The following is a 24,131-nucleotide window of genomic DNA, read 5'->3' on the forward strand; positions in this document are numbered from 1 at the left end:
AAATGGCAAGTAATATTCATAATATGACACATTTTCTACTAAAAACTTATTTTATTTTTATATGTTACAGTCAACAGTTGGTAGTACAGTATGGTACAGTTGTTAATCTGACTGTGCAGTGTGCTTATTGATGGATTGGTTAATTTTTGTAGGCAACAGTTCTGGATTTAATTCATGGTTCGAGTTAACAAATATTTTCGGTACTGATTGATTTGAAAGTTTTTATTGACTTTATTTTTGTAAGTCGAATGTTCCATTAAAAACACAATCTCTCATTAAGTGTTGGAAAATAAAATGCAACCAAAGATTTTGCCCTATTAACTCTAAGTAAGCTGATGATATTTTACATTATATTAATATAGATTATCAAATAGACAAAATTAAATTCTTAATATTTTTGTGATTATTATTTAGATATAACATAAGTCAATATATTTTGAAATTTTTATATAAGTTAACGAGTTTGCTTGTTGTGTTCTGCAGGTTTGTGATTGTAAACGTAGTTGTAGTATATTTAATTTATCTATCAATATATTATAAAATTTTCAGGCTTTTATGTCACCTGTAAGTGTTAGTTATTAACGAAACAAATTTGCAATATTTATAACATAGCATATTAATAAATTAGAATTTTATAAATCTCTAAATCATCACGTAATGAAATACTTAATACAAAAATACATTCTTGGATATAGTTAGAACGATCAATACAAAACATCCATCTCAATATTACAATGAGTCGGTAAACCCTTATTAAACCAGATTTCTATTTTACTTTCACTTTCCATTTAGCACGGACATTTAAACAACATTTTGTTTAGAATTCGTTCAGCAAAGTTAGGATTGCGCAATTCATAAACTAAGCAATTTTGTTGCACACCTTAGTGCGTAAAGTTCTGCATAGCCTATGGTGAAACAAAGTCTGGGTCCATTTCCTAAGCCAGGTATTATTCACTGGTGTAGTTGCAAGTCTTTTTATTATTGCGACACGATTACTTCACATATAACGGGTCTAAAGAGGCTAATAACAACTAGTAGTTTTCTTTAATACTACAAATACAACCAAAACAATGAGATGATGTGGTTTCTCTTAACATTTCTGTTAATTCCGAACCAAATATCATGCAAATCGGTTAATGTTTACACATTTGATCGTTGCGAACACAAATATGTAAACGTTGACCAATTTGCGTGAAATTTGGTATAAAATTAACAAGGACTTTTAAATAAACCACAATAATACATTGTTTTGTTTGTATTAAGTATTGTAAAGGAAATTACTTGTTGAAACTGGCTTCCTTAATCCTCTTTAGTGTAAACTCAGCTGAGCAGGAGTAATATTAACAAAGCACAGGTAAAAAATTACCCTTCTTAAGCTTAAGACAACGGACCCAGCCCTTGGCCCATCTAGGCTGTCTAGAACTATAGTGGATTAGAATACACTATCAAAACTTTTTTGTAAATTTTTTGTAAAAAAAACGTATCAAAACAACTCCGATATTCCACTGTTTTTCTTTAAATTTAGTATTTTATTTTATCCAAGCACAAAACACATGTGGCAAAGGCACAAATGTGAATGTTCACATTTGTGCCTTTGTCACATTTGATGGAAACTCAAATTACTGTGGTTTAATGATGGTTTACTGTACAACATATTTTAACATCAAATATAAAATTGTACTTATCTTTTTCATACACTACATCATTTTACAAATATCAACAGTTTAAATGTCCCGAATAGCTTGCTTAAATAATATCGTCTTAACTTCAACAATTCATAAAACATACAACCTTTCTCTTTCAACTGATTTCTAATAGCAGCTATAGAACAAGAAATACTTTTGCGAGGAGGAACAGATGGTAAATGCACATTGACTGATATGGAAAGGAACACATCGGTATTTAGAATGTTTTTATAGCAGCCTAAAAATTACATGAGGAAATTGGGAGTATTATAATATGTTATATACTTTTTCATGTCCTAACTTCCTATCACAAGATGCTAGGCTGTAGCTAGAGGGTCGCGAAATTATCACACAGCTAATTGGTGATTGACGGGATTCGAACCCAAGATTAACATTCATGGAAAAATACAAAAATTACTAAGGCAAGACAATAGATGTATTAACAAAACGCTTTTAATTATATTTTGGCACAAAATAGTTTTGGAAACATATGGTCAGATCTGGTTGGGGACGATGAATGAACCTATACATAACTGGGCTGTTTATTAAAAAAACCTGATTGAACATAATTGATGAAGTGGGCTACGCTGGTATTACATTTAATCGTAAAAGGCTAGAAAACGGCAAATAGAATCTAATAAGTTGTAATACAAATCATGGGCAAATATAAGGGAGGGGGGCCAGGGGGGCCGGCCCCCCCAAAATAATGGATATGAAGAAAAAATAGGTACCACAACATATAAATTATTTATCATGAATCATGAGCCAAGGGATCGCTGTGGCAGAAAGTGATAGTTCGGGTTGATTCAGACTGAATCGAGCTCCCACCATCCGCCCGGCTATCTGCGCTTGCAGCGGCGACCACTAGAGACCAGCATATTTACCGATGACCAGTGGCGGATCTAGAACTGTCACAAGGGAGGGGCAAACCAGGGGGTCTGGGGGGTTCAGGGGTACCTCCACGAAAAATTTGTGTAAACTAAGTCTACAAAATGGCAGTTTTATACCATTAATTTGTCCAAAATTAGTGTGACAAATTATTTTACGCAATGTGTATGCACTACTGTATTACATGCAGTAAAAAATATATGTATATGTATGCTCGAGGGGGGAGGGGCGTTTGCGACAGGGTTCAGTCAGTTCAGTGGCAGCCATTGTTATTGTTTGTTATTTTTATTTACATCTGTTTGACATATGTTGTACTGAAATGTCAACGTTTTGCAGTTCGCACAGAAGAATACTTATAGTTAGAACCCCTCCGAATATGATAATCACAATCGGGTATTTGACTCCTTAGGTTTGGATAAGTGTTTACAGATGGGATGACACACTGTTAAATCTTGACCAAGGTTTTGATTTGGTAATTGAGATATTTTCCTCGTTTGGATTAACAATAAATACATTTTTACGATGGAACGATATAATGATACAGCGTGATCTTGGTAAAGTAAAGGTCACATTTAGCACAAATTACCACAGCAAAACTGAGATAAAGTATCGTGACGTGTCTACTTGAAATTACTTAACCTAACCTTAAATTAATCTCGGCCCCCCCCCCAAAAAAATATCCGCCACTGATACAAATATGTCTCTATAGTTTGGTAGAAACAACTTGTTTACATCCATCGCTACAAGTCAAATATGTATAAATGTTGGTAGAATAGCACCATAATACAAATAAGCAGCATAACTCTGTAAAATAACAATGTTCAATGCCTCCTTCAAGTTATAAAGAATATTTCAGTTTGCAATATGAAAACGACTTGCTTATAAATCACAGCTGAAATTGGAATGTAAATATTATTTTCACATTGTGCACATTAAGGAATGTTTGGGATTAAAGGTATCACAATATGCTTGATAAAAATCATGAAAAATGAACAACACTAACATGATGGAACCAATTTTAAAACCATTTTACCTTATGGTTAAGTTTTATAAAGCAAAGAACAAAAAGCTTAGCTACAAATTATTGAAAGTTCATTTTATATCTTAGTATGTTGTGAACAACATAAAAATCTAATTAGATTAAAATAAATGCACAAAAATAAGTTACAATATAAACATGCTAAATATAAACAAGAAACATTAAACACACAAAATACACACACAGGGTCACACGTTGTGAAACAAAGCTCACAAATTTAGATTATGCAGACAGAAACGAGTGCATGATGAGATTATCGTTTCAAATCATCGTCATAATCTTTTGGCACTATCATTAAAGCACTCTTAACTTATTAAGTGCATATTTGCACTCAAATTCTTGGCTTAACTGGCTTAGTAATCTAATATATTAAAAATAAAAATAAAAATAAAAATATATATAACAGTAAAAAATACATTTAAAACATAGTTAGGTAAATACATGTAAAGTCTATTCCATTGGAAAAAAACTACATTTGAGTTTTAAGCCCTGGTTATGAAACAATTATTATGAACAATTATTATGAAACATAAAGCCTATTTTATAACCAAGGCTTTAAACAGAGGGACAGAACATAAATGTAAAACACTTTTTGAAGAACAAACAAGATGTCAAAGGTATGTCCTCTTTTCAAATTTATTTACACATACAAAAGTGTCAACGGTTAAAAAAAAATCTAACATAAAAGTAGTATGTGGCAAGAAAATGTAGTAACATGTATTTAAAACACTAATTATGCGATAAAAATGGAAGACAAGTTACAAATATACTTAAATATGATTTGAAAATATTGCTCGTTTGTAGGAATCGCAGAAGCACTAAAGATATAGCTAACTCAATCATATGCAAAATACACTCTATGGTTGGTTAGTAGCTTTTTTATTTAAAAAATTAGGGCATGCTAGGTGTATTTGTAAAGATGTGACAATTTTTATTGGTCAAATTAACAAATTTGAAAGAGCTGTAACAGGGGAAAACAAAGCTACAGATTTTGGTTTAGATTAAGTCACATCAGAAATATGTACGCTTATAGAAAGTCCTGCTCCTACCGAGGATAACGATCTACTACCATTGGGAAAGTGGCATCTAAATCCTACACAGGGGTATAAATAAAACTCTTACCTAAGATTATCACTAAAATGGGAAAGATTATAAATATAATAAAAGAAATTAGTAATAAATATCAATAGATTGGCAACGGGAGGTATTTGACTTAGAATTAGTTTACGATTTACGACCTTGGAGGCTTGTCTCTGGTGGAAGGCATGAAAGACATAGTTCTTCGAACCTTCACTTGGGGATTTGGAGTCTGAAACATTTTTTAAATCTGTATAGGATTTGAACGAATTAATTAATTTGTTAATGAGGTAGTATTCTTCAACTAAATGTAAATCCTACCATAATTACCACTACCAATCCAAATCCTCAATTGTAGCCCATCTCTGGATAATCGCGTCAATAACATTTTCACATACAGTAGAACTCCTATTATCGGAATCAATTGGGACCAGACCCCATTCGGATAATAACAAATTCGGATAATCTGAGTTTTACAAGTTAAGTGAAGTTATTCCGGGAATTTTAAAGAAAAATCCTCATTTTCGGTACTAAATGAATTTGCAATTAATAATATATTAAATCAGAACATTTTTACAGTTTTCAATGCTCATAAGTGTTCTATACATGTTATTAAGTTAATAGTGTTCCATCAAAGTCCAAAATTACACACTGGCTAAATGTGTTTAATAACAATTCTTTGATATTTTGCAAAACTTATAACTGTAGCTTTACGTTTTTTAAATTGTTGAAGTAAGCGATTCGGATGATCGGCGATTTGGTTAATTGGAGTTCTACTGTACATATATTTACACTACGTTGAAGTTAATTTAACAAAATAAATAACTTCTGATTGCCAAGGCTGCAAGGAGCTCTCTTAAGTCGGTGAAGTATTTCTTAAAATATTCTTCGACAGAGTAAAGGCTTTTTTCTCTAGCCAATTCCCTACTCTTGTTTTAAGCTACCTAATTGAAAGGATCTCGACTGGTTGAAGCAGAACAATCTTGAGAGCTCGCAAGGGCTGCTATCTTTTGTCAAACTTAGGCGACATCAAGGAATATCAATATTGGCTACGGTATGTCCCAAATGTTGTCCAAACCAAGTCTGGTCTCAGTTTGAATTAGTTTTGATAGGCCTAGTTAATTAATTATCCATACATAATTAATTAGTGAATTAATTATCCACACATAATTATTAACTATTATCCATACATAATTATTGTAATTGATTTCTCGTTGATCTCTAAAGAAGACCTCCAACGGTACAGAATATTAGTGTTGATTTTAGTTTATCTATGACTTAATGGAAGTGGAGTATAATTTTCTAAGGAAAGCTAGCTAAACATTAACCCATCCCAAATAAAAGAAATATATTTGTCAGCTGTTAAAGTATAGCTCAAGATCTTTGGGTGGGTTTGATGTTGTGACATTACCTTTATTAGTGAAGTCTGCAGTTCGGTCATACATTTTTCTGTGATGGTCATTTTATCTTGAGTTCTGTGAAGCTCCATGTCTAACTTTTGCCGCTCTTCTTCCAGTTCTCGAAGCCTACGTTCAGCCTCTAGACAATCAACACATTTATTGGTCAGACTCTTTTGAAAAACAGGGGTTACTAAAGAAAGCTACTTTATAAGTAGCTTCCACAACACTGGTTATACTTGATTCTAAAATAATACTTTATTATAATTTCACTACAAACAGTGATCTTTATATGTGCTTGAATTAAAATCAATCAATTTTCTTTATTGAGATTTCTTTAAGAAATACAATAGTGTCATATACATAGATTGTATCTGAATTTTCATCTTGCTTGACAATTTTGATGAAAGAATTTCCTTAGTGAGTAGAATCGTTGATCCATTAGCCAGTCTTTGAGTTTCCTCTTCAGGAACTCCTTATTTATTTAAACAAGAATTTTTCAAACTAAATAGTGAAGAAACTGTAGCAGTTACCTTGCAGTTGTGCTTCTTTTTCCTTTTGTTTCCTTTCAAACTCTATCCTCTTCTCTCTTTCTTGTTCCAACATTATCCTTTGTTCTTCTTGAAGTCGTTCCAATTCTTCTCTCTTTTCCCACTCCTCTCTTAAAACTCTGGAACAATAACAATAAATTGTACATGTACTAAAAATGTGTTGAAAGAAAAACTGATAGAGGTTAAGCTTTTAGTAATGAATTAGGAAAACCTATTGGGCCTCAAAGGACCATAAGATATTTACCATCAAGCCTAACACAACCAAACCTTCGCTTAAATATATAGGTATGTAATAATGCAAAGTAAAAGTATAGATATTCATATTCAATTATACACATTGAATCTCAAGTTGATGATGTATAAATCAAAATAGTTGCACGTTCATTACAGTTTGATACTATCCTTGTTGGCAAAGTTAGAGCTAATTTTTGTGCGAGTTCATCAAAAACTTCTAACAATAATTGTTTGGTTGGTAAATTGGCTTTCACAAGGTATGGAAGCTATTTTAATGTCATCGAATTATGGGAACTCACCTAGCTTGTAAGTTTCTCACGATCTCCTCGTCTCGTTTTGCTTGAGTTTCTTCCTCTAATAAAGCTTCCAGCTGTTCCAGCTGCTTCTCTTTCTCAATTTTGACTTCTTGAAATTGAAGTTCAGCAGCTACTCTTGCCTAAATTTAAGAACAATACATTCAGCTAAACTAGTAATACTTGATTTTTTCAAGCAACTATTGTAGCCATTAGATTTAAAGGAGGGTGGGCAGAATTTAATTCTATAAGTTTACAGTGTATCACAAAAACATGCATATTTAACCAAAATTACAATGCCAAATACAAAATGTAAAAATAAAATTCTAGACCACTGGTGAAAAAAAACTGGGTAAGAAACAATCAGAAACAAAGATATTAGACTAAAGTTTACATATTAGAAGTGCAGAAAGACAGACCCACAACCAAATCAGAACATATAAGAGTGAAAAGACTAGGGGGTTTGGTCATCTACAAGGGTGTCGAGCTCTCAACAATGTCTTATTCCAGGGGTCAACGTAAAAGCCCTCCTTCAAAACTAGTCAATGTGAAATATTTTAAAACATGATTTCCAGCTGTCTATATACCGGAATAATCATTAACAAGGTTTCAAAACTTATTTGTCGCTACAATCTGTCAAAAACTTTACTGATTATAATAAATTAAAAGTTTTTATTTTTACATGGATGTGCTCCAATCCTAATGCGACAGTATTAGTGTTATCAGTAGTCCAAAACAATGTGAGGGAAAATCGACGCTCTCGTAATTGACACTCACCAGTGGCTCAATAAAAACTAGATACATTCATTTTTATTCAAAGACTGACAACAGCTTGACAAGACAGCTACTAACTGCTGTGTGCAATTTATGTATTTGTCTCAAAAATTATTAGATTTTGAGTTTTAACATGGGAATGGAATGTGTATTGCTATTGCTATTAATAATAAAAGTACATGGTTAAAATATTTTCTTTAATTCTATAAACCATCTGAATATGAAGGAGTTTTTACCATTTTCTCCGCCTGCAACTCTCGCCCCATGTCCTGTATGAGGCTGGACCTTCTACGCTTCTCTTCCACCTCTGCTTCCCTCTGCCGTCGTCGCCGAGCCGCCAGCTGACGTTGGTAGCCCTGCGAGCCACCCGACTGTGATATGGCCAGCTGCAGGGCTGACAACCACTGCAATCGTGTCCTACAACGTCACATACATTCAGAGGGAGGAATAAAATAATCTAAGAATAGATCAGGTGGAAGTTGACGATATGAGTCAATTCTTCAAGAGTTGTACAGGTGGACAAATGGGATCTACGTTCATGTTAAACTCGTTATAAATCCAACAATGTTCCAAAAAATAACACAATTATATTGAAATTCGAACAATATTCCAAATGAATATCAGAACAGAGGCTGCTGGTGTATTATGCACTGTACGATTTCTAAGGTGCAAGATCAGTGGAAAATAAAAGAGGAAGTAGCCGTTTGCTAGATAAACTCACATTCCAGAACAACGCATGTTCTGCACCGGTATGTGTTACTAGAACGTGCTTAGGATTGGGTTAAAGAACTATAGTACTTTAGATTTAATAGAACTGACAAAAGTGTAAGCGACGGACCGTTACATTCCAGCCACAGGCTATGACATTTTTCCAGACCAATGGCCAAGCAATGCGCTGAGTACAGCTGACAGAATGTTCAATGGAGGCTTGTAAGGATTATGTCACAGTAGGTGTATGCATGGGTTGGTAGGGTTGGTCTAAATGGTGTAGAGATTTCTTGAGCCGTCACAGTGTTGTATGTAGAATAAGGTATTTTACTACTTTTTGCTATCTTTATTGTAAAATGATTTTATTTTTGTGATAAGGGAAAGTCACGATGAAAATAGTCCTTCTGAAACATTAAATCGTGTGATATTCACAATTCTAGACTGACCTATGATCGTAAGCACCAAGTTCAAAGCATCTCTCCCTGGTGTGAAGAAGAATGCGTTGCTGTGTTGAGTCGACCCAGCACTGAAACAAAGTTTATTATAAATCACTACATTTACGTCTACAGCTTACAGAAGTCACAAGGTTGGTTATAATTAGTGGTATGTTCCTTTGGCATAGGGCAAATAAAGAATTACAGGCAGTATGCATCAAAGGCTATTTAAATTATAATATCCAACTATAGTCCATTTAAATATTTAAGCGGTTTTAGGGGAAGTTTCCCCCACCAATTTTGTTGCTTAAGTATGTTGCAGCTGATTTCTTGTTTTGGCCAAGCCTCAGCTGTGTGGAGGGTATCGATTTCTTCCCCAAAAACTGCCTAAATTTTGTGACCAGAGTATACCAAAAAATTCAGTGGAAACCCAAGACAAGGCCAGATCATAAACTAAGATTAGACAAAATTTTCAGAACATTATTAAAAATAATCAAAATGGCAAGACTATGGTGGTCAGGTTATAAAAAAAGAAGAAATACAGTTTAAAATCTGCTTTGAGAAAGAAATAGGAGGGAAGAGAAGATCTAGAAGGTCATGAAAGGAACCCGTATGTTTTAGTTTGGCTAGTAGCGACCTGTCTGCGAGCAGCGAAGTTTTGGCCTAGCTCTACCTATAGCCATAGACTTACTTAACATTACAATCGGATATTCATAGAGATTGTCTACCTGAGGATCCAAACAGATAATACCACACTGCTCTCTCTCCTCTTGGTTCTTGTAGTAGGTCAGTTGCGTAGGCTGCAGCACAAACCAGTACTCCCGCATCGTGCCCAACAAGTAACCTTTCTTTTGCAGACAACCCTGAAACAATTCAAGTAATCAGAATCATCTGCTTAGACTAAGTAGGCTTTTGCCTAGTAACTAATCTTTAACCAAAAAGGTTTTAAATACTTAAAACTTAAAATTACATTCAAATAAGTTAGACGTTTCCTGTGATGGCAGAGAGTCAACGAGTCAATGAGGACCTGTAGTTGTCATGTAATCCCGAGTGTTACCTGCTGATGAGATGTATTCCAGTGCGGTACGCGTGGTTGCAATGAAATCGCTAACATAACCTACGGTCTTGGGAAAATTGTGAGCTCCACCTGCAGTTGCGATAATATCTCGAGAGTTACCTGTGGTCGCGATAAAAACAAAAATTTCTTCCACGGTTCTGGAAAAAGCATCATCATCTTTCGAGAGCACGTCCAAATCATGAACATCTTTTGTTATGGCGGTGAAATCGTGAACATCTCCCGTAGTTGTAACTAAACGTGAACGTCTTTTTTGGTCATATTGACTTTAAGAAGGTCTCCTATGATTTTGACGATATTGGGAACATTTCTCATGGTCAAAACGGTGAACGGTGAGCGTTCCTTGAGGTAATGGTGGAATCATGAACATCATCCTCATTAGCAGAGAGATCAATCGTCTTTCACAATCACTTTAAAATATAAAAAAAACTCCGGAAATCACTGAGAAAATCAGGGACATACCCGATTCTAGTCAGTACTCAGACGATTTTGAGCGTTCTCATACTGGAAAATTCGCAACTACCCATTGACCAGCAATAGCCATAAAACACAAGTCTCTGTCCTTTGCGGGAAAGTACTGTTTGTTACACATCAGGCAAAAGGGAGCCTTAAGTTGTAAACAAAAGTACATCCACATTGTTCATCATTTCGTGCAGGGAAGTATTAAGATCCATACAAAGGAAGTATGGAGATTTGTATATTATAAAGTTTTAAACCACAATAAAAATCTCACCTTTTTGATGATGTCGTCAACAAATGTGTGTGACAGGGCTGTGACAGCTTCCTCGACCACCGCAGGATCTATGTTCGTGAGATATTTGGTTTCCAGCAGTGTAATTAGCATGGATAGTCTTAAGCCAGACATGTTGTACACCAGAGCTTCGTAGTCCTCCCTGTCCCACTCTGAGCCTAGAGAGGTGACGAGTTGTGACGTGATCAAACCTACTTCCCAAGTGTGCATCACAACCTGTATAAACAATTGATACTTAACAGTAGTTATCTCAGTACAATTATGTAATGTTAGTCTTATTTCCTGATTGAGAACAGATTTTTTTTTAAGTTGGTGGCCTCTTTTACTTTGGCGTTGCCCATCCACATTGGCCACAGAGGCCTTTACGTGGAATGTATCCAGCAAAGCAAGGGGTGAGCCAGTACAGTATAAGGGTGAACTGTACTGATAAAATTTGATAGATTTGAACCCACGACATCACTGCCTTGGGCCCGAAGTTCGTGGCGCTACCTGCAGAGCCACCGACTCGACGAATTATTACCATTCCACTTCTTCTTTAGAGGTGGAGTAAAGATGGACCACAAGGTCCCAGGTTTTCCTCAATGATGAAGAACGTTCATTAAATTTCATATCCAACTACAGGTCCAATGTAGTCTCTTTTCCATCATTTATTTTAATCAATTTGTCCCTAGCACATGTAAACTTTTGGTCATTGTGAACAATGTGAAATTAAATATTTGTATTCCAATCTTAAATCCTGAAATTGATTAGTTTAAGTATCGTAGGCCTAGCATATTCATTAGGAAAATCAATGCAATAATAGCATAACTTTTTCATTATTAAAATACATTGATCTTACCTGATACGAATCCTGGTTTTTTGGATCTGACGTCAGGTCTCCCAATAGACAAAACACTCTGAACAACTGATAGACACATGTATCGGACAAAATTGTGTCACGTGATTCTAAATCTCGCTGGAGGTAATTTTTTTTACAAATCAACCAGCAGACCTCGTCTATTTTCGACTCGTATTCTCTCAAATCTTGCAAAGTCAAGGAATCTGGCAGTGATGAAAACACCTGAAACAAAACATTTCATATTAATTTTTGTGATAGAAAAAATATCTTCAAGTGTAACAATAGACCTAACATGTCTAAAGATAATCTTCCTCTTTTATCTATAATATTATGAACAAGAGGTGGTTTCTGGACAGGAACCATAGACATTCGTTCCAAGTGAATGTAAAAACTACAGAACCGACTGGGCTGAAATGTTAAACAAAGGTAGGTAGTTTTAGGCTTAGAATTATGGACCTGACCAACACATACGGTAGTTCAATCATGTCCCTAAAATTCTTTAAGACAACTCCTCATGGTCATCCGACGTTTTGTAACAGAGTTTTTGTTACTATTTTAAAACGGTCATTAGCTACTGAGAAAATACAAAAAAATGCAAATTTAAAATTCTTATGTTATTCTTATGGCAATTAAGTAACTGTTGTAGTTTGCTTGTTTATGGATATATAGATCAAATGTATTTAATTCACCCTATACACAAAAAATTCTAACAAAAACAACAAAAAATACTATTTACCGTCCCCATAACAGTAAACCTCCCTCCCCCCAACCCAACCCCCCGTTAAAACCTGTTAAATCAATGTTATTTAAATGGGAAATAAATATTTTAACACTATGAATCCAATTAAAGAAATTGAAATTCCCTTAGTCTGCCAGTTTTTTGCGGCGGGAGTATTGTTTAAATCCCAGTGTTACTAAGGAAATTTTACCAACTAAGATTTATCTATTCAGAAAGTTTCATGAATAGCTGAAAGAAAACTAATGACCAGTTCAAAACCGATTGGCTGTGACGCCAAAATTAACACTTGTATAAAACATGATTTACATCTGAACAGACTAAGCAAATAATATGTCCTTGAAGTCTACATGTGTGCAACATTTACTTTGCATGTGTAGTGAAAATTAGTTCTTTCTAAACTGAAGATTTTGAAAGTCGTTTTGCAGGTTGTGTGGTTCAAATTTGTTCACAAGAAGCTGAAGAACCTAACCTTGGGTTCTACAGGTTTTACTGTCATTAGTAACGTGCAGTTACAAAGGTTTGTAATAATTTATAATGTAACACTTAGGTAGTGAGTTTATAAACGTTAAGATTGCACAATGAAGGTGTAAAGAAATAAAATTTTTAATAATTTCAGAGTTTCAGAAGTCTTGCCATCTCTAAAGATTTGTTCCTCTCTAGTAAATCGGTTTTACATATCTAATTTGTTAAAGAAATTATTTCTTATTTTAAACTGTGGGTTCTTAACCTCTATAACCAATGTAAAACCCGCTGTGGTATTGGAAAAAAATGTCATAACGTGTGTTTATTTTAAAATAATTTTATAGGTAAGGAAATTCAATGGTATAAAAATGCAAAATATCGTACCTCTTTCAGTAGATAATACTTGAAGTGTTGGAAGTTGAGGCTTGGTGTGCTTCGAAAGTGTTCAAGGCCCTTTTCAACTCCGTAAAGATCAAGCAAAGTTCCGATGTTTGCCGTTAGAACCTGAGAAACATATAAAATTTATATTACTTGCTATACTATCTGTAGATTAATCAACTGGTTGAGGTAGATTATATTCGTCATACAAATTCTATGGAAAGTCTAAAGCAAACATGCGTTATCAGCATTTACTCAAAAAAGTTGGCACTCAATAGTTTGACACATTTGGTACTTAATCCGTCACTGAATGAGTCATTGACCAACTTTTGCAAAAGGCTGGAACTTTGAGTTGTAACATCTGTCTCCTAAGGTATTTCTGGTTGCAGTTTTCAATTTGGTTTCAAGCCATCCAGCTATCTGGTGGTATAGGCTAAATATGATTGTTTAATATTTTCTTTGCATTATGCAGTCTCTCAAAAGGAGAATACAATAGCCTAATTTAATATATTTTAGACAATGTAGAAAATAATAACCATTACGAGACCCAAACGGAAATTCACAGCACTCAGCCTCAGTTTAGCTTCCGTAAAGTACGTTACCGAAAATTCAACAATGAGAGTAGGCTAGTTGTGAATGAAGTATGCCGCCCACCACTATGAGTCTGAGATATTTACATAGCACCGTGCCAAATAGTGACAGTCTGACAATAACGTTAACAATTAATAAGCTTACTGTATATGCAAAAATTGAAATAGCCTAGATAGAAGTGCTAGTGAGAATTAGTGTTTACAAACCATTGTCTGACGATGCCACAATTGGTGGTAAATGTGTATTGCTAATCTAACAGTATCTTAAGGAACTCTGGCTGATCATTAGTAATAAAAAAATATATTCAAATATTAGTAGGCCTACACTTATTTGGGGTAGGCCTACAGTTCCACAGAAAACCTAGCCTACAATATAAAATCGGATAAATATTGTTAAACTAAGTTATATTATATCATTAATATTATAACTATCAATTGAAATATTTGAATTTACATAAATATTTAACTTCAATAAGTTATTAAATTTCGGTTATGGGGCTTTTTAATGGAGTACCGCCTGCCACTCTTACAGTGTGTACAGGGATTTAGGTTAGTATAGTTTAAATAACTCATGAAAAACTAATATCCGATGATATATTAGGTTCTCTGCATAACTGTAACCCCTATTACATAGCCTAACGGGTTTAACTGCAAATCAGCAATTATTGTTTTCCTTCAATTTTACTCACTATTTTCAGAAACTATGCCAGGGTTGCCACCCATCTTGATAGTCCCAATTTCGATCCATTGTGTCCTTGTCTATGACCAGGTTAATCCGGGGGAGGGGGGCCGTCCTGATTTTTCCTTAACCATAGGTGGCAAACCTGGACTGTTAGTTTTTAAAGTTTGGAACAATTTATTATTCATCTAAGAATAAGGTTAAGGCTCAGAAACCCCTTAGCAACTAAATTATACAGAGTTAGTAAATCATGCAATAGGCATAACCTTAAGTATTAAAAATAAATTTGTATACTATACTGTCTATCTCGAGTATGGTTAATTTTGGCGATTTCAAGGACCAAAAATTAAATGATTAAATTTTTCAAAGTGCTTTAGCCTTCTTACCTTGAGTTTTGACTTCATCACGATTCCATTGTTATCACTACTAAGTGCATTAAAAGCGTGCCAAATGCTATTGGTGACATTGTTTAATAATATTGACATATTTATTTTAAGTTTAAAACAGTAAAAGGAAACATACGATTCCTAACTTGTCATTGAAGTGTGGCCTTCTCCCCACTTCTTGGTATATACACAAGTTACCTTATAAGCAGATAATTTTGATACTTGTGTAAATTGAAAATATTATCCTGCCAAAACTGTTACTTCTGTAAAATATTTGTTACTGCAATTATAATGATATTTTTATGACTTTCCCATTTCCTGAATTTTATTTCACGTACAATTCCGGAGATAAAATTTCAAATAATGTAAACAATATGAATCATAACCATGATTGTACAAGATGAAGTCTATACGGATACTCTGCAGACGATGAATCACTAATAAACTAAACTCCCACCTGATGAGTCACTAGTCAGCTGATCGTTATTGCTTGAATTTTAATGAATAAAGATTACTGCATATAGAGTAAGAGGTGTGTTAAGCCAATGAATATTATTATACTACAACTACTACAGAGTCACAATAATAGTCAATTTCACTTGTGTCATTTAAAACATACCTATTTACATCATATTTATATTTTTTTCTAGTATTTATGCCAGTGACATTGACATTACTAATTGATGTACAATGTTAGTGCAAATGCTTTTAGTGAACAGCTGTTGTGGGTGACATAGTCCCACTCCACCACCACTAGGCCAAAAACATCTACCACAGAACCACTAGGCTTAAGACTATCAGCAGTAGCACGCCCATTAAGCTAGATTTGATTTATATGACGTCGGTAACATCAGGGTGCCTACTTAAGGTGAAGGATGAGTGTGAAATGAATGAGATAGTAGTTTCGTTACTAACTAAGAAGATCAGCTGGTTCTTTGCCAAGACCGGACACGCGTCAGGGTGCAACCCGAACCCTGACAAGGTGCCTCAATGTCAGGTACTTTACCACAAATGCGCCTTTTTTTTACAAATTTTACCAGGCCATAAAGTAAATTTGTATAGTGTCACTTTTACACAATGTACTTTGATGACCGATTAGTCTACTTTTAATAACTTCACCTTTCCTTTATAAGCTTTACTACAAACTAAGCCACACATAGGAGTATGTTTAATCTATGGTGTTACAGAAGAATACTTGACAGAGCTTTTCATCATATACTATTTTTTCTACCACCTGTTTTCTGTTCATTATTATATTAGTTCAGCCGGTTTGTCGTCTGCAGCAGCATATGTAGTTCTCCTGTTCCATCATTGTTATTGTTTTGCTTTATTTTAACCTTGACGTGGACGTGATGAAGAAAAGATTCAAAGAGTGGACGCCGAAACTTAGTTCAGTGACCGATGGACAGATCAATGCTAATTTAAATAATAATATTTATTTTGGAATTTACTTTAAACAGATATTTTGTGTCTCTTGTAGTTGACAGAATTGGTATGGTTTTGTTTTTGTTATTTAACAGTTGCCTTTATTTATATAATTGCATGCAATTAAGACAATCACTCACGCAAATTTCCTAGATACAGTAAGTTAGTACAATTTTCAAACTGGACAAAAAGTAAGATTTGATTGTCATACATCCTGTGCTAAAATACTTATATAGGCACACACACTAAGTTAAAAAAAAACCGGTACTCTGTAGGTATAATGTTATTGTTATACAAAGAGTTTGGAGTTTGTATTTAGACCTATGCGTGAAGGTACAATTGATTGACGCACATCGATAGACTAACTAACCAACAAGTAGACTTCTCATCTCATTTTAAATTTTGAAGCTCGTTTTGTTTTTCGTGTCCAGTTCATGTCTGGTGACATTGATCTAGGGATGAGCATCGATAGGTCAAACCATCGATGTATACCGATAACATTGTTGCGAAAACATCGTTGTTATCAGGGCTAAAACAAATTTTTTTTGGTTTTTGTCTGCTCTATGTACTGTCTTAGCTAATTAACCTATTTGTATACTCTTACTAAATAGTATTTATTTTTATTTGTGTGTTCCTACGCCAGTGGTGTTTTTTACGTTTTGATAGGGAACGGTCCAAACCACTCGTCTTGTAACCACTCGGGTACCCAGATTTTTAAAATACATTAGATTAAATACACTCCCCAAGCAAGTAAGTATAGTTTCTTTCCTGCATAATTTTTACTCATAAAGAAAACTCGTTACGTGATATCATCTAGCAAAGAAAATTCTTCAAGTATTCTTCAAATTGTTTGGCCATAGACTACAACTGATGATTACGAACCTGACAGGTGGTGGTTTGTGGTCCTAATTCATTTCAATGCCTCAAGGCCAGATTTAATGTTACAATGAATGGTCATAGGGACACTGTGACAAGGACTAATTTTTGTTTCATGTGTGACTTCCAACTCCTCATTTGCATTCATCATCATGAATCGTTGTAAGAGCTCAGTTGTAGACTAACCAACACAAGGGGGTATGTTTTATCTATGGTATAAGCTATGTCTTATGCTGAGAGAATTTTGGGTATTTAATGTCTAACATCAATTAAGTCAATACAATCTGGGATTTAGAGATATTTTTGTAGGCAGCCTTTTAAAATCTATATTCCGAAACAGCCTAATACTGACTAATACATTCTCCTAGGCAGTAAGTATGTAACTTAAATTAATTGCTATTTTTAACTGGGAAAGGGCGGTTGATCAACGACATGGACTTTGCATAAAGGCTTAAATTTAAATAGTGCAAACCAAGTCTGAAAACATCTGTAGAGCTATAGTACAAATTCAATGTAAATTAAGCCTATTTTTTTCAGGCAATCAACAATGAAGTACTGGCTTATTACATGCTCTGTTATCACACAAATCGGATTGATATCATGTTTGCTATATCCGTATGAAACGGAAACCAGAGAGGTTAAATCATTGGATGGACTTTGGAACTTCAAGATATCTCCCGAGAATGATATGGATGCTGGATTCAAAGAGGAGTGGTTCAAACGAGATCTTTCCAAGGTAAAAAATGGTTAATCTTTGAAGTCCTTATGAGAAATCTCTGCCTTTGTCAAAATATAAACTAAAGTTTCTAATCCAAACTAGGCCTAAATAAAAATGGGATAAATTTATTAGAGGTACCGTATCTCGTCACAAAGAACTTCTAAGTTTTACAAGGTTTCTTGGGCGTCCACAAAAATCAATTTACCAGTTACAAAATTATTAGGGCCTATTGAGAAATATTACACTGCATTAAGACAATGTTACGTTAGTATACATATCTCCTGCATGCTGTTAAAAAATTGTATTGCAAGCGTTTATAGCATAAACGTTAACTGTATGAAGCAAATGCCAGTATCACAACAATTTGGAGGCTTAATTCTGCTCTAATCTTCAAGTAGGAAGGAGCACAGAACTAAAGATTAGTACATCCAACATCAAGAAACTAGATTAGTTTCAGTTTGTGTTCTAATCTTTTCTGTGATTTCTTTCTACCTGAAACCAGATCAGACCACAGGCAACAAAATATGATAAAACTTGTGTTTTACTTATGATGGAAAGTGTCTCCAATAATCCATTAACAAACTTATTAACAATGAATCCAAAAACAGCACAATTCATAGAGGTTTGAGAGAGGTTAAGTTTTATTGTAGTAACTGTGTTGATTAACTTCTAGCAATAAAATTTAAACACTGATTAAAGCATAATTTGTCTATTTTTTTTCAGGATGTAGACAGCATCAAGATGCCTGTACCTTCAAGTTACAACGACGTCACAACCAATGCCACTATCCGAGACTATGTCGGTTGGGTTTGGTATCAGAGAACTTTGCACGTTCCGAGCAGGTGGCTTGAAAACGACTCTAGAATTGTGTTACATTTTGGGAGTGTTCATTATCATGCTATCATCGTAAGTATATATGAAGATAAATGAAAATAAAACATAGTCAAAATGAACATCTAAACGAGTTATTGAGTAGTTGGGTAAGAGTAGTTGGGTAGGAGTAGAGGTTTTGGTGCTCGCCTTGTTGTCAAAAGATTAGCTTGTTCCTGAGAAAAGTCAATAGATTTTTGATGGTTTGAAATTGGACCCAGCTGTCTTTCAACGTTGGTCATATGAACCTGGTTTGAGAAACAGCTGATCTTTAGTCAGTAACAAAGCTACGAAAAGCATCTAACTTCATAATACATAATTCTGCTCAAACTATACACTGTAAGTTATTGTTTTCTTATATCAATGTTTGACGTAATGAGTTTAAAAACCTATCTATTAAAAAACTAAATACTAAGTGTAATAGTTGGGTGGATTATAAGGAAAAAATCTGTTCAAAATGGGACGGGAAAAAAATTGTTAAATCGATGTTATTGATTGTGAAAGACATAAAAATATCAAAAATATTTTTTTATCCAACATTTTCAACAAAAATTGCACCTTATTTCAGTAATCTCTACAATCTGCAATTATTTTCCTTAGTATGTTGGTGAACATAAGATCGGAGAGCATGAGGGCGGTCACTTGCCGTTCCAGCTGGAGTTGCCTCACTCTGCTGTTGGACGTATCAACAGGCTGACTGTAGCTGTCAATAACACCCTGACCCCCGACACTGTGCCTCAGGGTCGTCTGTACTATCCTAACAACACTATGAGGTAATTATTCCCGTAAGCATCCTCCTCTTAGCAGAGCTAGTGAGAAATTGACCTAAGTCAGGTGTAATGTGTAATTAAATAGGGTAGCCCATTAACCTAAATTTTAGTGGTATTTTCCCTAACGTCGCTGTAAAGAATATGTCATCAAGTACAATACTGACGCCTAGTAATCGTACGTAGACACTTAAGTTCAAGCTTTCTAAAATCTCGTGTCCACCTCTGCTCGATCAAAACTTTAGCCTCACACACTTTAACAATACCCATCAGTTGCTCCAAACGTAACCCTCAAGTTGGTAGGTTCATGCAGAATATAATTTACTAACCCTTCTGTTCAAGAAATATAAATCCATTTCAGTATTTTTTTAAATGATTTTAACACACAACTCGTACATTTAAAACACAATTAATACAAAATGAAATTTAATATTAATGATCTGATGGCACAAGATATGGATATTGACATTTCCATGTCCACAAGCAGGGACATTCTACTATTCGTTTTCAGGGGAGCGAGCTGGTCTGGTGGTTAGAGCGTGGGACAAAAAAAACTATTTGTTTTTGTAAATCCAAGCAAGTCATATTTGGTAATTAAAGTTATTGCTTCTGGGGGAAAACAGAAGCATTTGTGGCTCAAAACTGTTGCGTGATCATTGGGCTTTAAATTAATGGTCCTGACGACTCTTAGGTTTAGTCATACTTCACATAGTTAAACGTGCATGATAATCATAACAATAAACATTACATTCTATAACCCTCCAAGTGTCCATAGTTTAGGCCTTAATGTCCACCTATTTTTGGCGCATTTGCAAGGTTTTATTAAAACGGATCTGAAAAGCTTAAAACAATGTTAATTCTAATGTTCTATATACCATTTTGTTTGGAAAATCATGGGCTTCAATATTATATATAAAACATAAAGAACATTTTTTCAAAAAAAAAATTTTTAGGTAAGAAAAAATATAATTTCGAAAATTTTCAAAAAAAAAATAAGTTCGCGCTCAATGAAATTGTATAAATTATAGGCCTATAAATATTTGAAAATAGCCACTTTGTTCTAAATTTTATGAGGATTACAAATATATAATAATATAAGGAAGTAGATTTGCAAATAAATAAGTTATGGGCAAAAAACAGATTTCAGTACATAGCGTTTAGCTAAGAATGCATAGCCTAACCATAGCTAGGAATCTGGCTGATAATTTACATCAATATCACTACCTACTTCTTCAGGATCATCAACCAGCACTTCAAAACCACTTAAATCTTCTTATAATGCAACACGTATATCCCTACTTTTGATTTTTAACACTAAAACAATGATAAACGTAATAAAACACATCAGTCATCGGTCCGAGTAACCTAGCTGTTTACAAATACACGCACGTCAGCTGTCTGCTACAATATTTTCGGAACTAAAATGAATAGCGCTTAGAGACAGACCTCTGGAGAAAGCTTAGAATATTACGGAAAGAACGATACCTAACTCGATCCAGTTCAATCCGATTCAGTCAGTCATAGAGCCTTCGCCGTAAACGATGTCTGCGTGTCGAAAAATCGACAAGTAACACTACACAAAGTGTGCTGCTTGTCGAATTTTCGTCAAGTAACACTGGGAGGGCTAATCTTGCAGTCGGATTAATATGAGTGTTTTTTACAGGTATCCTAAAGGTTACAAGCTGTACACTCATGCCTTTGATTATTTCGACTACGCCGGGATAAATCGACCAGTGTTTATGTTTATTACAAATAAAATTTATATCAAAGACATTCATGTTTCCACTGATGTTGATAAAGGTGTTGGTAAGTGAATCATTTGGTACCTAATTTATTTTTACTTGTGCCATATAGAACTTTCCCTGCTATCTTGAGGCATTGTTATGTGTGTGTAGCCTATTTTTAGTTGTGTTTAATACCGTACTTCATTTGTCTTACATTCATAAGGATCTGTTTTTGATTGTTTTCTTCACAAAGTTGAATTTATCATGCTTTATCTCAAATGGTTTATTTATTGGTAAATCCAGTTGATAATTTGCAAAAATGATCTTTCAGTAGAATTTTTCAATTCCTTCATATTAGTTTATTGTATTACTTCAACTGTAAGGATTGTAAACAAAATTATATAAAGTGATTTTTAAACAGGTTGATAAAGAAATTTCTAAGATTTTGTCTAAAGAGGCTATTCATAGGACTGTCTTTTATATTCATGTGTTATTTATTTGAAACCATAAAAAAAAAGTACTAGGCTTAGTCACTAATATCTTCAATATTTTTGTCCAGGTTACGTTAAATATTCCCTGAAGTTATCAGACCCAAGTGCCAAGTGCGTAGTGAGACTTTACGACTACAAAGACGAGCAGGATCACGTTGTAGCTGATGCAAACTCTTGTAACGGAGAGATGAAGGTGTCAAACGCTCAACTGTGGTGGCCGGCCGGACTGTGTGATAAAACTCCCGGCCATCTCTACATGTTTGAGGTAACTCTTTAAAGCTTGATCTAGTGTAATTTAATAATTTATTGAGGAAATGTTCAATCACAATTATTTAAAGAAAATCCTGACATTTTGAGATCTGTAGAATCTGATCCCTTAGTTACAAAGTACCAAAAACATATCAGGATCAGTCCACAAACCCAACCAAAACTGAAAACTCACAAATACAGACCACACAGGCAAGTTATGTCAAAAATACCTAGGCCCCAGCAAACCTGCGACTAAAACTGAGACTGTAATTCTCTGATTAGATTTGAACAAAAACCTTTCTTTTAGTTTATCAAAATCGGATAAAAATAACTCAAGTTATAGTGATAAATTTAAACACTGTTTTTTTACGACCAGCTACATCAAAATGAAAAAAGTAAATCGGTCCTGAGTCTTGGTCTTCCCGTGCTGCCCACAGTAAAGCTGCTTCCCTATTCCCTATAGGGAAATGTTCCCTACATTTGCTAAAAATATACAGGTCTCTTAACGGAGGAGAACATTTTCTATTGGAGAACACTAAAGGCTGTAGAGTTGTTATTGCTTTATCTGAACATAAATCTCTTCACTTCTCCAGTTCCCAATATGTAGGCATTCAATTGAAAGAAAACAGTGAAGGGAAGAACAATTTTGTAAAGATTGTGAATGTAACCCAAAAATGTTTAAACCCTCCATATAAAGCTAATTTAGAATTTATAAGCAACCAACTAAAAGACATGTAGCAAGAAATATTTTATGGAAGATTTACCAGATGCAATCATATTCAAACGTGTTTTACAGATCCAAGTATTTGCAGGAGAGGGCTCGTCATTGGTCGATAGTTACTCCATGTCCGTTGGTATTCGTAAAGTCAGCTGGACGAACAAGACGCTGTTGATAAACAACCAGCCAGTATATCTCACAGGGTTCGGAATGCATGAAGATGCAGATGTAAGTATTTTACTTTACCAAGTAACAAAATAATGGTTGCTAGTTTTGGAACGTGGGCTGTGAATTTAATGCTATCCATCAACGACTAGGAATAAAAATTTTACTAAAATCACCTAAAAACCTTTTAAAAGAATTAGAACTGGCACATGATAAATTACCTCTAATATTACACTACGAAATGTTATACTATAAAAAAATACTTTTTTTATAAAGGTGTGAAAGTGGCTCAATTTTAGAGCTAAGCCCAGCCTAAAACTTTGAGTTATTGAGCTCCAGCTCATAAAATATGATGATGATATCTCCGTAAATTATGGGAGATGTTCATGCTTTTGTTGCATTGGCGGATGAAGATTTATGTCTTCGCAATCGCAGTAACTGTTGATGATTTTGCCCCTTTACGAATGAGGATTGTTCCACGATTGCACAAGAAACATGATTAAATTATGAGTATATAATGGTGTGAGATATGCACTGTGTTTGCTACTGACTAAGATCAGCTGTTTCCTTAGTCAGGACTTAAATCAGTAAATCAAGTACAACTAGGCTCAATCATTTAAAACTTTTAAAACACTGCTGACTTCTCAGGATTGAACCAGCAACCTTGTTCCGTAATCGCGGCAAAAAAGAGAAAATCTCCGGTGGTCACTGAAATGTCATCGTCGTCGTCCGCAATCACGGCAAAATCATGATTATTGGCTGCTGCTGTGTAGACGTCGTCGTCGTCTAGCGCAGTCACAGAAATGTCATTGTCATCGACCGCACTCGCGGCAGAATCATGAACATCTCCCCCGACTGTGTAGGCGTCATCATCATTGTCTCCCGCGGTCAAAAAGTATTAGGCGTGCATTATATCCACTCAGCTCCAACTATACATGTCGGTTTTAGATCCGAGGACGAGGTTTTGACTACGCCACCATGACAAGGGACATGAACCTCATAAAGTGGCTGGGCGCCAACTCCTTCCGTACATCTCACTACCCGTATGCTGAGGAAACTATATTCGAAGCTGACGCACAGGGGATCATGGTTATCCTGGAAGCTCCTGCATGTAGTCTCAGGTTGGATTGGATCTTCCGTAAAAATATAT

General features: G+C 34.6%; 2 protein-coding genes across 4 annotated transcripts in view; one reads left to right on the plus strand and one right to left on the minus strand.

The window, feature by feature from the left end:
• LOC128993775 (differentially expressed in FDCP 6 homolog) lies at positions 1–15,372 on the minus strand. The gene is made up of 11 exons (XM_054417761.1): positions 14,979–15,372; positions 13,330–13,449; positions 11,745–11,966; positions 10,889–11,122; positions 9,809–9,943; positions 9,093–9,172; positions 8,175–8,355; positions 7,171–7,307; positions 6,620–6,756; positions 6,101–6,228; positions 1–4,921 (listed from the first exon to the last, which is right to left on the minus strand). Exons 1-11 carry the CDS (start codon positions 15,075–15,077, stop codon positions 4,844–4,846), a joined length of 1,551 nt encoding a protein of 516 aa, XP_054273736.1. The 5' UTR covers positions 15,078–15,372; the 3' UTR covers positions 1–4,843.
• Positions 12,870–24,131, plus strand: part of LOC128993758 (beta-glucuronidase-like) — a 20,505-nt gene continuing 9,243 nt past the window's right edge. The window contains exons 1-8 of one of the 3 annotated variants that reach the window (XM_054417736.1): positions 12,870–13,000; positions 17,817–18,015; positions 18,721–18,903; positions 19,468–19,640; positions 21,298–21,440; positions 21,918–22,114; positions 22,895–23,044; positions 23,930–24,102. In XM_054417736.1, the coding sequence (XP_054273711.1) occupies positions 17,827–18,015; positions 18,721–18,903; positions 19,468–19,640; positions 21,298–21,440; positions 21,918–22,114; positions 22,895–23,044; positions 23,930–24,102 (1,208 nt within the window). In that variant the 5' untranslated portion in view covers positions 12,870–13,000; positions 17,817–17,826. Of the gene's footprint in view, positions 13,001–16,338; positions 16,471–17,355; positions 17,478–17,816; positions 18,016–18,720; positions 18,904–19,467; positions 19,641–21,297; positions 21,441–21,917; positions 22,115–22,894; positions 23,045–23,929; positions 24,103–24,131 lie in introns of those variants that run through there. The other 2 variants (XM_054417744.1, XM_054417752.1) reach the window with 2 other exon arrangements.

Source organism: Macrosteles quadrilineatus, unplaced genomic scaffold, assembly GCF_028750875.1.
Source record: "Macrosteles quadrilineatus isolate MER2022 unplaced genomic scaffold, UCM_ALF_1.0 Scaffold_1__1_contigs__length_201487025, whole genome shotgun sequence".
Lineage (NCBI taxonomy): Eukaryota > Metazoa > Arthropoda > Insecta > Hemiptera > Cicadellidae > Macrosteles > Macrosteles quadrilineatus.